A 17,138-nucleotide genomic window follows, 5' to 3' on the forward strand; every position below is an offset into this window, starting at 1 on the left:
TATATTAATTTTATTCTTCTTCACTTATCATGTTGCCCTCGTCTAAAATAATTTTACTTGATTTACAATAGTAACAATAAATCTTCATTACTTTCCTCTCAAGCCCGAAAATAGTTGTTCAATAAAAATATAAGGATAACAATTTTATAAACAACAAATACCAAACAAAACATATAAGTAGAAACATTTTAAAACATTACTGAAAGTTCAATTTCTATATCAAGGTAGGAACACATGCAAATCGTTGGGGAAATTGCCCTCTCTTAATTCTATAGTTAACACAAAATTAAACAATGACAAGAGTTCCTGGTGCGAGAAAGGTACTGATGAACACTCACAATCTTCCACATGTTTGGATTCATTGAATTTTGATGATATTTTGTTAATCAGTATCTTGCTAAAATGAAAAAATTAAATTAAAAGTGATAATTACAGAACAAATTAAACACTCACAACAAACCTCTTTGCACAAATGCTTTAGGTATAAGAGAAATTCTTACCTTCACGGAAGCTTACAAGCGGCAACGATAATATGAGTTCTTTCTCCACTGAATTGGAAGATGATAGTTGAGGATTTATAAAGATGAAGAGACGTGGAAGAGTGCGTGGGTGTTTAGCGGATTTAAAGGAATTGAGATACTGTAATTCTACTAAAATAAGATTACTAAGGATTATAACTTTTAAACCTATCTTTACAAATTTAAGGAAACAGCTGCCTTTAGTTTAGGGATTTCAACCAAAAGTCCAACTAAAATAAGATTACTAAGGATTTTAACTATTAAGCCTATCTTTACAAATTTAAGGAAACGGCTGCCTTTAGTTTAGGGATTTCAACCAAAAGTCCAAAGACCGTAATTAAACTTTTATAATAATAATAATTTGATAGAGACTAGCTTGGATTCATTGCTACTTTGCTAGCTAAACAACCAAAATTGACAAAAAAGATTAGCGCCATATTTAACTTCCCGCTAAAAGGAAACATTTGTAGCTACTTTTTAGCTAGGGATTAGCCACAGAATGTAATCCTAGCTAAAAGACAAATCTTCCGCAAAATTTTTAGCGCCAAAATAGGATTTCCGCTGATATTTGGCTATAGATTAGCTAAGGAGACTTTCCTAGCTAGTGCATTGCTAGGGATGCGCTACGGACTGTGTCCCTAGCTAAACTACGCTCTTTTTGGAAAAATAAATTTAGCGCCAAATTAGAATTCCCGCTAAATATTAGCTATAAATTTGGCTAGGAAAAAACTGTAGCTATTATTTAGCAAGGAATAGTCCTAGTTGATTCCTAGCTATTTTGTGACTATATTTTTAATCGAAAAAATTCGCATGGAAATCGGACTTTTCTAGCTACATGCGTAGATGCTTATATTAGCTAGGGAACTGAAGTCCCACGCAAATTTCCCATGCTAATGGCCTGTCCTCTTGTAGTGATATAGCTATATATGCGAGCTAGGGTGGAGTGATGCTTTACTTCATCTATATATTCATGCACAATTTCAACGACAGTTATGTCGGTGTCTCCAAGTAAGCTAGCTCATACATACGTTTTAAACATTTGATACTGAAAAGTCTAATTTGATTAAACAGTGTACGCCATAATACATGAACCACGATATATATCTTATTAATTGATCAAATAGCCATTACTACAAATTGTAATTAAATCAAGTAAACATAATGCTATTGGTTAATTAATAGACTAAGAATAAATACATTTTCAGTAGTTATTATCAGAACTAACGAAAAACCCTTCAGACGCCATTATTTAATAAGTGGACAATTAATCGTATCCCATTCTATTTTATTTCATTATAAACATTAATCAATTATTACCCCGTATCAGTTGTACAAAAGACTTAATATATTTGTTTCTTTTCCATATTAATTTCATAACTCTTCACCTTCCGATCCCCATAAATTCCGAAAATTCTTCTTCACAAATCACACACACACACACATATATATATATATAACAGCTCCCACAATTCCTTTCTCCTACGATCATCACACGAATATATCCCACTCCTTAGTTATATACTGTAACTTATACAAACATGAAGAGTCTCACGGTCTTTAAAGTTGTACTACTACTTACCCTATTTTCATGGATCAATATTCTTCAAGCTAGACCTTCAACCACTAATAAATCTGCTTCTTGTACAACTCTTTTGGCACGTTTAAAGGTAGAAGACGAAGAAGGTTCGTCGCAGTGTTGGGACTCATTGTTGGAGCTCCAAACATGCACCGGGGAGATCGTGCTTTTCTTCATTAATGGTGAAACCTACCTCGGACCCGACTGTTGTGGTGCCATACGAACTATTGAACGCCAGTGTTGGCCGTCCATGCTTGGATCCATTGGTTTCACATCCGAAGAAGGAGATATTCTACATGGATATTGTGATGCTAGTGAGTCTTGTTCAACCCCAGAGATACCATCTCCTTTGGCTCGATAATCAATTAATTTTAATGTTGCAAAACAAAAATGAAGGGTTTTTTATCTATCACAAGTATTATGAAAGATTAATATATAAAGCTTTAACATGCTTGATGCTTGAGTTTATTCCACATTTTTTCTCTTGTCATGTTACTTTGTTTACTTACGAAAGCTAATGGGGTAGTTTATGACCATTAGCTTACTTGGTCATAAACTCTTAATTATATGATTATTCCTGCTTGTATAATTGAAGCAAAATTGTGGAATTATACATTGAGTTTCAATAAGATCGCTCATTAATAAATTTGATAAATATATATAAACAAAATGGAATGGGATTAACGAGAGGAAATAAGTGGTTCGCGGTATACTTAACAAGTTTGCTTTCTTCGTTATTTTTCACATAATGAGAAGAAACGAATATAGTAAAAGATTAATTTGAAAAAGAATATAAACTTCCATTAATTAGTTTTTTTATTAAGAAAAAAGATGTTTCAGCGAAGAGGATTAAGTGGATCTTTGTTCATTTTCATTTTGTACAGAATTCCCAAATAAATAGAAGATAAGAAGTGAGAGAATAGAGTGATTTCTGATCTCCAAATACAAAAATGAGAATTTTCACAACAATTACCTATCGATTTCATTGATATTCAATCGGGAATTCACATTTTCTACATTTTCACTAATTTTCACTTCTGTTGCAACATTCGTAGAAGACACATTTGCCCCAGAAGAAAGCTGAGATTTACAGTAATGCCCCTAGAAATCATCATCACTGCGACTACCATCATAGCTACGCCGGAAACTGTAATTACTCCTCCAAATCCGGCGATACTGCAGTCTCCGTTGCTTCCTCATAATTCTCGAAAATCCTCCAATCTTCGCCGCCGGCAACGACGCTTTCTTAGGCGTCGCCGCCGCAGAATTCCCTCCAGTTTGAGAACCAATGAATTCCCCCATCTCCGGAGCAAAGAATCCTTTCCCCATATGGCTGAGAGTGTCCTCATACATATTAAACCCAGTCAGAAGAATCCCATCTAACCCATGAACAACAAATTTTGACCCGAGATAAAGATCCGGATCCGAAACCCGAACCCCATCAACTGTAACAAAAACGTCGTCGCTCTTGCTCTTCCCGACTAGGATGCTGTAATGGAGCAAAAGGGTCTCGAGATAAGGAGAAGTGAGGTTACGGAGTTGGGTGATGGTGAGTCGGCGAGAAGGGATGACGTGGCACATGAGTGCGGCCACGTAAGCATCGGCGTCGGAGGCCATATCGAGGGTGTAAAGGAAATGGTCTTTTGGAGCGAAGATAGTGAATGCCGATGAAGTGTCGGCGACTGTGGAGAGCATTTGTAATTGGACGTCGGAGGTGTCGATAGCGTTGCTGAAGAGAGGGTAACCGCGATACCTTAAGGCTGCGAGGAGGGTGTCCAGTTCTTGTGGGGTAATGCTATTGTTTTTATAGGTGGTTCTTGTGGTGGGTTTTGTGGAGTTGATGGCAGTGACGGTGGTTTTGGTGGTGGGTTTTGTAGAGTTGACGGCAGTGGCAGTGGTGTTGGTGATGGGTATTCTGGAGTTACCGGCGGTGGCAGTGGTATTTGTAGTGGGTATTTTGGAGTTGATGCCGGTGGTGGAGGTGTTAGCGTTGTTGGTGGATATTGAGGAGTTGACGGCAGTAGCGGTGGGGGTAGTGTTGGTGTTGGTGGTGGGTAATGTGGAGTTGATGGCGGTGGAAGTGGCTTTGGTGGTGGGGCTTGTGAAGTTGACGGCGGCGTTGGTGGTGGAGATGATGGAGAGGATGAGGAACAGAGTGAGGAGCGATGAGTTAGCCATGAGAGAAGGTTTTTGGTTTGGCGGTTTTTTCTGTTTTCGATGCAGTTGAAATTTTAATGAGGGGAATTGTAAGGTGTGGAGCGTGTATTTGTACACAATTTATCCAGTGGATCGTGGCCGTTAAATTATTGTAACAGTGTGGAAGTATTGATTTTCTTTTTCTTTCTTAAACTAGTGTTAGAACCCGCACGATGCACGAATAATTTAATGGAATATTAATCTTATAAAATTATGATCTAATATATTATATTATTTTAATAAATATTAGTTACTATTTTATCATTTAATGTAGTGTACATATATATAATAAAATCTATAAAAATCAAAGGATACAAAGCATTATAGTAATCAAATAAATTATTTATTCATTATTTATTTTTTATTAAATTAGTAAGTACTTAGTACTATACATTTACTAATGTAATTTTTTATTAATTTGTCAATTGGCTTAATATGTTGATACTACTTCTCTTCTAATAGAACATACATATATATTTTCTTATTCTGAATATATATATTTTTATACTTATGTTATACTGCTTAAATTTCTTCAATTGTCTAAATTTATCAATAATTTTTTTGAGTGTTATTTATTTATATTTTGTTTATTAATTAATTCAAAATATAAATATTATAAAATCATCTTTATCTACCTCTTTTTCTGCATTCATTTATACTATAATATTTGGTTAGTTTTCTCATTTTATATTTACTGAAAATTTAAATAATATATTTTTTTACCAAATTCTAATTATGAATTCATCAAAAGTATAAAGAGATAAGCCTTTTTATTATTTTTTATGAGTACTTATTGATGATAGGCTATAATTACATATTTTAGTTGCTTATTACACTCTAATTTATTGCACTTTAATTGAGTTTGAGCTTTAATCGCTAGTGTTTTGCACTAATTGTGTGTTTTATGCCTTGTAGGAGTGATTCCGAGCTATGTAGATGTTATGGAATGAATTCAAGTGATTTGGAGCTTTGAAGTATGAGTAAACGCCCAAGGAATTAAGTCGGGATCGTGTTGGGGATCAACGGATGATAGTTAAGAACGAACGAAGAATCGAGTAGCATATTACGCACTATCTAATAAAATACACACAACTTTTCACTCAGAACTCCATTTGGGCTCCACAATGTATGGTTGGAAAGATAATTCAAAGGGATACAACTTTTATGTTTTACATTTTTCCAAATTCCAAACAGTCCGCGGTCAGATCTGTGGTCGCGGACAGAACACTATGCAAAATCCACGGTCGAATCCGCGGCCGCGGATGTCCTGACCTAGAAAAGTGTCCTTTTTCGCGTAGGAGAAGGTATAATTGTTTGGGCCCGACCCTACTTGGTATATATACATGAAAATATGGTATTTTGAGCACCTTTGACATACTTTTGACATAATATAGAGCTAAGGAGGCTAAGGAGAGCGAGATTCGACCTAAGGAGACAAGAACATACTAGGAGCAAGGCGGAAAATTCTTCTACAATTTTCTCACTTCCTTCTTCTTATTTTTATTATTGGTTATGAATTCTAATATTATATTTTTGCATACTATTATGAATAGCTAATTTATTATCTAGGAATTTTGATGGAACCTCTTGGAGGATGAATTCTGATTTCTTGTTGTGTTTTTATATAATTGATCCATTGAATTTCTCTACATGTTCAACTACGTGTTTGTTACTGTTGATTGAATGACAATCAATTGACTGTGCCTATTTAGTGTGTACTGCTCGAGAGAGAGTATATATTTAGGTAGTTGTTTAACAACGTCACTCCTACATATGTGAGAAATCAATACAGTGGGTTTAAAGGTAGGTTCAGAAATAACAAAGCCTTGACGTGGTCATAGTGAGCGGTTAGATGAAGCCAACTAGCGTAGTTCGAGAGAATATGTCTAGTAAATTATTGTAGTTGCTCGAGAGAGAATTACGGCACCTAAAGTGATCACGATCAGTAGAAAATATATCGGCGAAATTGTAGGAAATATAGCTGGAAAGATTTCGACAATTGGTAAAATCACAACTCTAGACCTCCTTAATTTAGTCTCCAACCCTTTGTCTCGTTAGTTGATAATTTTACCGATTTATAGTATTTGCTAGTTAATTAGTTAGAAATATAAATTTCAATCTTTATAATTTAGAAAATTGTTCAAACTTGTCTTCTTAGTGATATCAAACAGTTATATCTAAGCCTTAGTTCTCTGTGGGATTCGACTCCAGACTTTTAGACCGGATTATATTTGCAGCGACCGCTTATCCTTTTTAGGACTAGAGTTGCACGCGATCACTAATATTTTTAATAATTTTGTAACGACCCGACCAGTCATTTCGTGAGTTATAGTCTCGTTTCCCCCCATTTCCGCTTCCTTTTGTATTCCTCAGCTGTATTCTATCGTATCGTGTTGGTTGGTTCGGGTCCGGAGTGATTTCGGAGTGGAATGAGACATTTAGTCTCCTATTTAGAAGCTTAAGTTGAAAAAGTCAACCGGATGTTGATTTATGAGTAAACAATCTCGGATTTGGATTTTTATGGTTCGGTTAGCCCCGTTAGGTGATTTTGGACGTAGGAGCGTGTTCAGAATGTGATTTGGAGGTCCGTGATAGAATTAGGCATGAATTGGCAAAGAATATGAACTAAGCTAGCTCATACATACGTTTTAAACATTTGATACTGAAAAGTCTAATTTGATTGAATTTTAAAAATTTGATTAAACAGTGTACGCCATAATACATGAACCACGATATCTTATTAATTGATCAAATAGTCATTACTACAAATTGTAATTAAATCAAGTAAACATAATGCTATTGGTTAATTAATAGACTAAGAATAAGTACATTTTCAGTAGTTATTATCAGAACTAACGAAAAACCCTTCAGCCGCCATTATTTAATAAGTGGACAATTAATCATATCCCATTCTATTTATTTCATTTCATTATAAACATTAACCGATAGTTACCCCGTATCAGTTATACAAAAGACTCTAATGTATTTGTTTCCTTTCCACGTTAATTTCATTACTCTTCACCTTCCGAGGAGTGTGTCCAGTTCTTGTGGGGTAATGGTATTGTTTCTGGAGGTGGGTCTTGTGGAGTTGACAGCGGTGACGGTGAGTTTGGTGGTGGGTCTTGTGGAGTTAGCGGCGGTGGCAGTGGTATTTGTAGAGGGAATCGTGGATTTGACACCGGTGGTGGAGGTGTTAGCGTTGGCGGTAGATATTGAGGAGTTGACGGCAGCAGCGGTGGCGGTAGTGTTGGTATTGGTGGTGGGCATTGTGGAGTTGATGGCGGTGGAAGTAGCTTTGGTGGTGGGCCTAGTGAAGTTGACGGCGGCATTGGTGGTGGAGATGATGGAGAGGATGAGGAACAGAGTGAGGAGCGATGAGTTAGCCATGAGAGAGCGGTTTATGGTTTCGCGTTTTTTTTTTTTCTGTTTTCGATGCAGTTGAAATTGGAATGAGGGGAATTGTAAGGTGTGGAGCGTGTAAGTACACAATTTCTTCGGTGGATCGTGGCCGTTAGATTAGTGTAACAGTGTGGAAGTATTGACTTCTTTTTCTTTCTTAAATTCGAAATATGTTGAAAATAAAATACGTAGAAGTTTTTTAACAATCAAAGTTATAAATTATCCCACTAAGAAAAATATGAAGCAGATTGAAACTCTACTACAATAACAACAGCTCAATTCCATTTTGTGGTCAATTATTTGAATCTTCTATTTTTATATTTTTCATTCAAATATGTCGCAATTTAATAATAAAAAAAGCTAATATCATAAAATCTACCATTCATATTTCTAAACTATAACGCAAAGTCTATTAGATCTACCGCCATATCGAGATTATACACCAGTGAGTGTGAAAAAGGAAGAAAAAAATACTCCATAGTTTACACAACTGGCCACCTGATATTGGAGGGTCTATTGGAAATGGATTTGGTACTGAAATTCAATTCTCAAGTCCATAATGTATTGGTGGAAAAAGACATGACACGTGGGCGATAAACAAGCTGACGGAGCATGATACTTGGAACATTGATATAAGGACAAGTAGCGTTCTTAATTAGACGAGTTAAAGAATGCGGAAAAGGCACGGGAGAAGCATCCACGGGGTTATGCTGAGGAAAAAACCCGGACCTGACAGCTGTAAAAAGAGAAATAGGAACGAAATAAATAAAGGCTGTAAAGAAAGAAAGATACACGAACCTGTCATAAATAAGGAAGGGAAATCAATGCAGTTACAAGGTATTTTTAGTCATAAATGTTTCCGTTACAGTTGAACTTGGTAACAGACAATCAATGCAATTAATACCATTAGTGAGCCCAAATTAAGTAAGGGAACCGTTATAATTGTATGCTCATATTCCTATATAAGGACTGAAATCTCATTTGTAATGGCAAGTAACAATTATTATTGAAATCCATACAGTTATTCTTCGCTTTACTCTCAAAGCTCTAAGTCGTAATTTTGGGAGTGATTATTAGTTCATTTCTTATTCTCTTTGTCAATTATTTTCATTCCTTGATCTATTCTTCCAAATTATTGTGAAAATAAAGTAAATCTTATTTATCAGTAATCTGATTTTTTCTAGATATTAACTTTGACCAAAAAATCTATTTTTAGATTAAACAAATGGTTCTGTTACCGGGAATCTGATAGTCTGTTCACTTTCCAATCTTTAGCGATCAAATATGTCAACCGTTAACGATAACAACCAGCTGAACCAACAAGGTCCAACTCCACCACACCACACACCTACAGGATCCCCTCATCAGTCCCGTGGAAGTTCGCCTGAAAGTTCCACTTCACGCGTTGATGATCTAAACGACCAAACCGTGGAGCAAGACGCTCTAAAGCAATTGATTGCGGAACGCGTGAATAGTGCGCTACAAGCTTTTGTTAGAGGATTAATCAATACGGCGCAAACTCCTCCACCAGTTAATACAACGACTTTGGAGAACCCACATTCGGTGCTTGATAATTCTAGAAGTGGAGAAAATCCTAATGAATCTCGTGATGGAGGGTCGGGTACTCTAAATAATTCTAGTTTACAAAGTTTAGTGCTAACTTTACAGAAATAGTTGAAGGAACAGAATGATCGTATAGAGTAGATACCAGGCGTACCACCCATAATCAAAGGGGTGGATATTGACAAGTATTCACAATATCCCTAGAAGCCAAGTGTGATGCCTTTACCAATTCCTAAAAAGTTTAAAATGCCTGATATTCCCAAATATAATGGAACAACTAACCCTCGAGATCACGTAACTGTGTTCACTATTGGCGTGAAAGGCAATGACTTAACCAAACAGGAAATCAAATCGATTTTGGTTGAAAAGTTTTGTGAAACACTCACAAAGGGAGCGTTAGCGTGGTATTCTCTTTTACCCAAAAAATATATAGATTCTTTTACTGAGCTTGCAGAGTCATTTATAAAAGTACATTCGGGAGCTCAAAAAGTTGATAAAAGGATGAAAGACATCTTTAAAGTTAAACAAGGGAGTATAGAATTGCTTAGGGAATTCATAGATAGATTCCAGTAGGAGAGAATGATGTTACCTCGAGCACCTGATAACTGGGCGGCTATGGCATTCGCGAGCAACTTTAACGAGAAAAGTCCAAAAGCCACGAGGAGGCTGAAATATGTACAACACGTACAATATGAAATTGTGAATAGAAGAAGATACGGTCGCACAACCAAGGGCCGGTGAGAGGCCAGGATCGAGACGTTCAGAATCAGAAAGAAGGCCCGGTAAAAATAGCTATGAGCCGTACATGGGACCCGCAGGGCGAGACTCTCGATCTAAACAGGAAAGTACACGATTTGATTTAAGACCAAGGCAAAAAGACACGAGCTCTTCTTCCAAGTTAAAAAAGGAACAAGATGCCCGAATCAATGCTTCCAATACGCAAGCAAGGATATGAGATTATAGCTTTAACATCAGCACCTCCGGGTTAGTGGCAGTTTTAAGAGGTATGAAGGATAAGGTACGGTGGCCTAAAGAAATGAGAGCAGATCCAAGCAAAAGAAATCCAGATTTCTGGTGCAAATTTCATAACGTTCATGGCCATAGAACAACAGATTGTAGGCTTCTACAAGGAGAGGTCGAGCATTTGTTGAAGCAAGGTTATCTTACTGATCTGTTCAGTGAGAAAGGAAGACAATCATATATGAAGAACAGACAAGAGCCCCCAAAACCTCCATCACCAAAAAGAACAGTCAATGTATAACTGGGGAAGATGAGGTCAATGGAGTAACATATACAACCGCAAAAAAGACATCAAAATCATAGTCGCTCACGGAAAGTGAGTTCGCCAAGTCCTGGATGACGACAGTATAACATTCGATGATGAGGATGCGAACGACTTGATAATTCATCACAACGATGCACTGGTAATATCTTTACTTGTACATGATAGTAACGTAAAATGAGTTTTAATTGATCCAGGTAGCTCAGTAAACATCATTTTCCTGAGGGTGGTGAATGAAAGGCAAGCTAATGATAAGGTCATACCAAAAGTCCGGTCCTTGTCTGGCTTTGATAATTCAAGCGTTATTACAAAAGGGGAAGTTCTACTTACCATATTTGCAGAACATGTTGTCAAGGATACAAATTTCCACGTGATAGAGGCGAATATGACCTATAATATATTTTTGGGAAGACTGTGGATTCATGATATGGATGTTGTCCCTTCCACATTGCATCAACTTATCAAATTTCCTTCACAGTGGGGAATCCATCAAATCCGTGGAGATCAACAAGCTTCAAGAAGTATCAACTCAGTGGTGATCGCAAGCACGGTAGCCAATGATGCAGATGCGAAATAGCAATTACAAAATTTGGTTGAGGACACTGTTACGAAAACCTCAACTAAAGACACGCAAGGACGTCAGACTGATGTCGATTCGAGACCCGATGTTATTCAAGAGCCAGAAGAAAATAAAAATATTAAAACAACTACCGAGGAGCTCGAAGCTGTAATATTATTTGTCCACTAGCCAGACAGAAAAGTTTACATCGGAGCAAATTTAAGCCCAGAAATGAAAGGTAAGTTAATTGAATTTTTACGAGCTAACGCAGATTGTTTTGCTTGGTCGCACTTAGATATGACAGGTATACCACCAGAGGTGATGACTCATAAGCTGAATGAGGATCCGTCACACCCACCTGTTAAGCAGAAGGAAAGGAAGCATGAGTCCTTCAAAAATCAAGTGATCCAGGATGAGGTACAAAAGCTTTTAAAAATTGGTTTAATATGAGAGGTAAAGTACTTTGACTAATTAGCTAATACAGTTGTGGTTCCAAAAAGGAATGAAAAATGGCGAGTTTGCGTAGACTATACCGATTTAAGTAAGGCTTGTCCTAAAGATTCATTTTCTTTACCACATGTAGATCAGTTAATTGACTCTACTGCAGGTCATGAACTGTTAAGTTTTTTAGACGTATATTCAGGTTATAACCAAATAAAAGTGGACCCTCTAGATGAAGAAAAAGCTTCGTTTATCACAGACAGAGGGATTTATTGTTACAAAGTCATGCCATCTGGTTTGAAAAATGCTGGAGGTACATATCAAAGGTTAGTAACTAAAATGTTCCAAGAACAACTAGGAAAAACTACGGAAGTCTACATAGACGACATGTTGGTCAAATCGACATAAGGAGGGGATCATTTTCAACACTTGTCAAACACATTTGAGATTCTCTGCAGTACAACATGAAGTTAAACCCGGAAAAGTGTGCTTTTGGCATGGCTTCAGGTAAGTTTTTAGGTTTTCTTGTTTCTAACAGAGGTATTAAAGTGAATCCCGCACAGATCAAAGTTATTGAGGAGATTCCAGATATACACACAAGCAAGAAAGAAGTACAGAGATTAACATACAGGATATCAGCTTTGGGGAGATTTATATCAAAGTCATCAGAAAAAAGTTTTATATTCTTTTCTGTGTTGAAAAAGCAAAATCAGTTTGAATGGACCAGCGACTACTAGCAAGCTCTCAAGGAACTTAAATCGTATCTATCAAACCCGCCTTTATTGGTCAAACCAAAAGAAAGTAAAAGATTGCTCATTTACCTTGCTATTTCAGAAGTAGCGGTAAGTGCGGTGTTGGTACGAGAAGATCTAAGGTAAATAATCCCCAATTTATTATGTTAGTAAGTCTTTACTAGATGTTAAGACATGGTATCCACACCTAGAAAAGCTTGTGGTAGCATTAATTATGGCATCTAGGAAGTTACGACCTTACTTTCAATGTCATTCTATTTCTGTTATAACTGCTTTCCCCTTAAGAAACATACTGCATAAACAAGAATTATCAAGAAGACTAGCTAAATGGACAATATAACTCAGTGAGTATGATATCATATATCAGCCTAGAATTGCAATAAAATCGCAGGTGTTAGCAGATTTTGTAGCGAATTTTAGCACGAATTTAGTTCCCGAGGCACAGAAAGAACTACAGGTGGTTACCGGAGCTAATCCAGGGCTTGGACCCTGTTTATTAACGGTTCCTCAAATGTTAAAGGAGAGGGTATAGGAATTGTTCTAATTCCACCTTCAGGCAAAGTCATAAAACAAGCAATAAAATATTAGCCAATCACTAACAATGAGGCAGAGTACGAAGCTGCGATTGCAGGCTTGGAATTAGCATGAGAACTTGGTATCAAACAAATTGTGATCAAAAGTACTCGCAACTGGTGGTAAACCAAATGCAAGGGACTTTCGTGGCATGAGAGACACGAACGCAACAATACCTAAAAAAGGTACGAGAATTGATTAGACAATTCCAGACATGGAAAGCCGTGCAAATACCCAGAGAAGAAAATGCAAAAGCAGACGCGTTGGCAAATCTCGTGTCTGTTGCGGATGTAACAAGTGCAGAAAATGCCATTGTGATACATTTGTTTCATTTGGAACTCGATCAAACCAAGAGTGAGGTAAATTTTAATAATTTAACTTGGGATTGGAGAAATAAATTTGTGAACTTTTTGCAGTATGGTATCTTGCCTGAAAATAAGAAGAAGCCACAATTGCTAAGGCATAAAGCTGCTTGGTACTGCTTAATTCGTGAAAATTTGTATCACAAGATGTTTGGTGGACATTTAGCATGGTGCCTCGGTCCATTGTGGTTATCACGCTGGGGGAAGATCGTTGGTGAAAACGTTAATAAGAGCAGGATATTATTGGCCAAAATGGAAGAAGAAGAAGCATAAAATATTGTAGCTAGGTGCGATAAATGTCAATGATATGCCAATAACATGCACCGACCGGCAGAGCTGTTGCATTCAGTTATTTCACCATGACCCTTCATGAAATGGGGCATGGACATCGTAGGGTCGTTGCCTCAAGCTAAAGGAATGGTACGATTTCTGTTAGTTTTAACAAATTATTTTTCAAAATGGGTAGAAGCAGATTCTTTCAAACAGGTGTGGGAAAAAGAAGTCAGGGATTTCATTTGGCGAAACATTATATGTTGATTTGGAGTTCCAACAGAAATTGTTTGTGACAATGGCCCACAGTTCATAGGCGCAAAAATTACAGAATTCTTTCAAAGTTGGCGGAGCAAACGAATTACATTCGCACCTTACCACCCTACGGCCAACGGACAAGCTGAATCGACAAATAAAGTTATTATCAATAACTTAAAGAGTAGATTAGAAGAATCAAAAGGTAAATGGCAAGTATTACCAGGGGTGCTATAGGCTTATCGAACAACTGCAAAAACTAATACAAGAGAGGCTCTATTTTCACTTATGTACTGTGCAGAGGCTTTAATTCCGGTGGAGATAGGTGAACCAAGTACGAGGTACACGCATGCCACTGAAGAGGCAAATAAGGAAGAATTACGGGTAAATTTAGATTTATTTGAAGGATAGAAGCAGCATTCATTCGAATGGTGGCTCAAAAACAGATGATTGAACGATATTACAATAAGAAAGCTAATTTGAGGTACTTCAAGATTGGGGAGTTCATCCTCAAAAAAGGTGTTCCGGTTAACAAAAATGGCCAATGCAGGAAAAGTGAGTCCAAATTGGGAAGGCCCATATAGGGTTTGAGGCATCGCTGGAAAAGGAGCATACGAGTTAAAAACCATGAATGACAAGGTACTACAGTCGAACTGGAATGCGGTCCATTTGAAGAAGTATTACTTCTAGACGAGGAAAATACCCACGGTCAGGTATCGTGCAAGTTCGATTTTATTTTGTTCTTTTGAATTTTACTAACCATTTTAGATGATAGGCAAAAAGCTGGCCAGTACCAAATGATGATATTAAATCCGAAAGACATGCGGAATACTGAATTATTCTCGGTCTAGGTTACAACTTTTCTAATGGGAAAAGGATTATGCAGTTATCATCTAAGAAATTATCTCCAAGTCCCGTTTGTATTGTCCTTTTCAAGGAATGGACCAAAAGAAAGGAGTGATCCAGTGTTCGAGATTTCATACTTTAAAGCTCCAACACTGGAGGGACTATGCATATAAAAGGAAGGAAAAGGAACCAAGGGCATAGATCAGCCTAAATCAAAATCTTGAAGAAATCTTGAAATTTTTTCAAAGGAGTTCGAACTCGCAAAAAGGATGCAAGATATTCCCATGAGTTTTTAGGTTGAGGCCATAAATTTAGTCACGGGATAATAAATCCGAATTTGTAAACCTGCTACAATGAAAACAGTTATGAATGTGTTGTATTAGCAGTTATGAAAATGATGTACGAAATTTATTTGAAAGTTCAAAGCATAAAACTACCTCAAATTATTTCTATTTTCATGTCTGATAACTAGGGATTCTAGTTCATTTTACACTCCGTTTTACTTGAGTTTTGGTTAAAAATATATACAAATAGTCCCAAAGGCTTACATGTTGTGCTTGTTTGCAGGGTTTGGTCGAAAAGGTGACAAGTAGTCAAAACCATCTCAAAAAGGAGTGAAACATGCACAAGTACCAAGAACAAGTCAAAGCACAACTGCAATAGACCCACCGCGACCGCAATCCATTTTGTGCGGTCCGCGGTGAGGAGACTCAGAGAGGTGCAAATTTGGAGCTTAAAGCAGTGCGGTCCGCAGAGGTTCTCTCGCGACCGCAATCCATTTTATGCGGTCTGGTTTTAGAGAGTTGGAAATATGGACAATTGAAGCCAGTGCGGTCCGCGGAGCATTTTATGCGAACCGCAATGAGGCCACCGCGGTGCATTTTGTGCGGCCCACGGTGGCTAGATTTAGAGAGTGAATATTCAATCTAAAAAGCCTCACCGCGGCCGCGGTGCATTTTCTGCGGTTCGTGGTACCTCCATAGGGGTATTTTTGTCTAGAAAATTTGGCCTCGTATAAATACTACTTTTTTAGATTTTTAGGGTATCTAACTTTTAGCTGAACACGTGAAGGCCGTTTTGGACCTATTTTGAGTAATTTCATAGCTAGTTCATCATTGAATCTTTGATTCTTAGCTTGTAAACATATTATATAGGTTACTCTTCATCTAATTATCAATTTTCTTCCATTATTATGAGTAGCTAGACCCATTAGCAAGGGTTGTGGCTCAACCCTAGTGTGAGTATTTGATGGGTCTTGAGTATTAAGGCTTAAATGTTTATGGGTGTTTGACATTTGGATTAATTTGTGTTTTTCATGTTGAAATAGTGGTTGCAAACACTAATTTGTGCCTTTTTGACTTAGGCTCTTCTTGAGAAAGAGAGTTTGAGTCTAGGAAAATTAGTCCAACAAGGAATTGGAGCATGTTCAAGAGATTGATAGCCCCAATTAAAGGGTTAAACCTAGATATAGGAATACCCGACTTGAACCTACATTGCTTGCACAATTTCGATACCCAATTGGTTTTGAGAAAGTCAATTAGTGCAAAATCACTCAAACTACCGAGAGGTACAGAGTGAGTAGTTTCGTGCATTGGTTATATCATAATCCCCTACATAACAATTTTGCCTTAGGCTTGAGAATCCATCGAGTATTCACCTAGGAGAGAGTCACTTCCCTAGTGCCTCTTTAACCATTTAGAAAACCTTACAAGCATTTCACTCTTAGTTTAATTTAGCATACTATTAGTTTAAAAATTAGAAGTAACAAATAACTAAAGATGATTGGAAGTGTAAGAGCACTATGCACTACTAGTTTAGATAGGAATCCAATTCCCAATTCTAGCTCCATGTGGATTCGATCCTGACCATCTCGGTTAAAAGCTGCTTCGACCGCTCTCGCCACTTTGTAGTGGTGTAGGGTTGGCACCGATCACTTTTTGGCGCTGTTGCTGGGGAGCTAACGGTTTTGGCTATCTATCTAAATAGTTTTGTGTATTGTTTTTCTTTCCTTCTGTGTTACTAATTTGTGTGTGTCGCAAATTCAGGTACAAAATGGCAGCAAACAATGCACCTCTTTGAGATCTTCCGCTAGGGGAGGAGGTAGATGACAATATTGATGATGAGGTACCTATTGTACCTCAAGGACAAAGGAGATACCGCCAGGCCAATGATAATGTTCCAGACCCTCCCCGCCACCTCCAAGAGTGGCTCCTCGAGTGCTTCCCAACAAAGGATATGCTAATGCAATTGTGCCACCCCGGATTCGGGTGGCAATTTTCAAATTACAAATGTGATGCTGACATTGTTGGAGCAGTGAGGGTATTTCACGGGTGTTCCCCATCAGAATGCTTACAAACATCTTAAGGGTTTCGTGGATACCTGTTGGGGGAGCAAGCAAACTAATATGTTAGAGGATGAACTTCGGTCGAGATTATTCCCTTTCTCACTTAGAGAGGAAGGCATTGGATTGGCTTGAATGGCTCCCCAACCACTCCATCACTACTTGGGATGAGTTGGCGGATAAATTCATTGCTAAGTTTTTCTCG

General features: G+C 37.4%; 1 protein-coding gene across 1 annotated transcript; it reads right to left on the minus strand.

Moving 5' to 3' along the window:
• Positions 1 to 3,079: 3,079 nt before the first annotated feature.
• Positions 3,080 to 4,306, minus strand: LOC107785635 (uncharacterized). Its single transcript, XM_016606978.2, has one exon. The coding sequence runs from the start codon at positions 4,270 to 4,272 to the stop codon at positions 3,196 to 3,198; it is 1,077 nt and encodes a 358-aa protein (XP_016462464.1). The 5' UTR covers positions 4,273 to 4,306; the 3' UTR covers positions 3,080 to 3,195.
• Between the last annotated feature and the right edge of the window lie 12,832 nt (positions 4,307 to 17,138).

Source organism: Nicotiana tabacum, chromosome 11 (assembly GCF_000715075.1).
Source record: "Nicotiana tabacum cultivar K326 chromosome 11, ASM71507v2, whole genome shotgun sequence".
Classification (NCBI taxonomy): Eukaryota; Viridiplantae; Streptophyta; class Magnoliopsida; order Solanales; family Solanaceae; genus Nicotiana; species Nicotiana tabacum.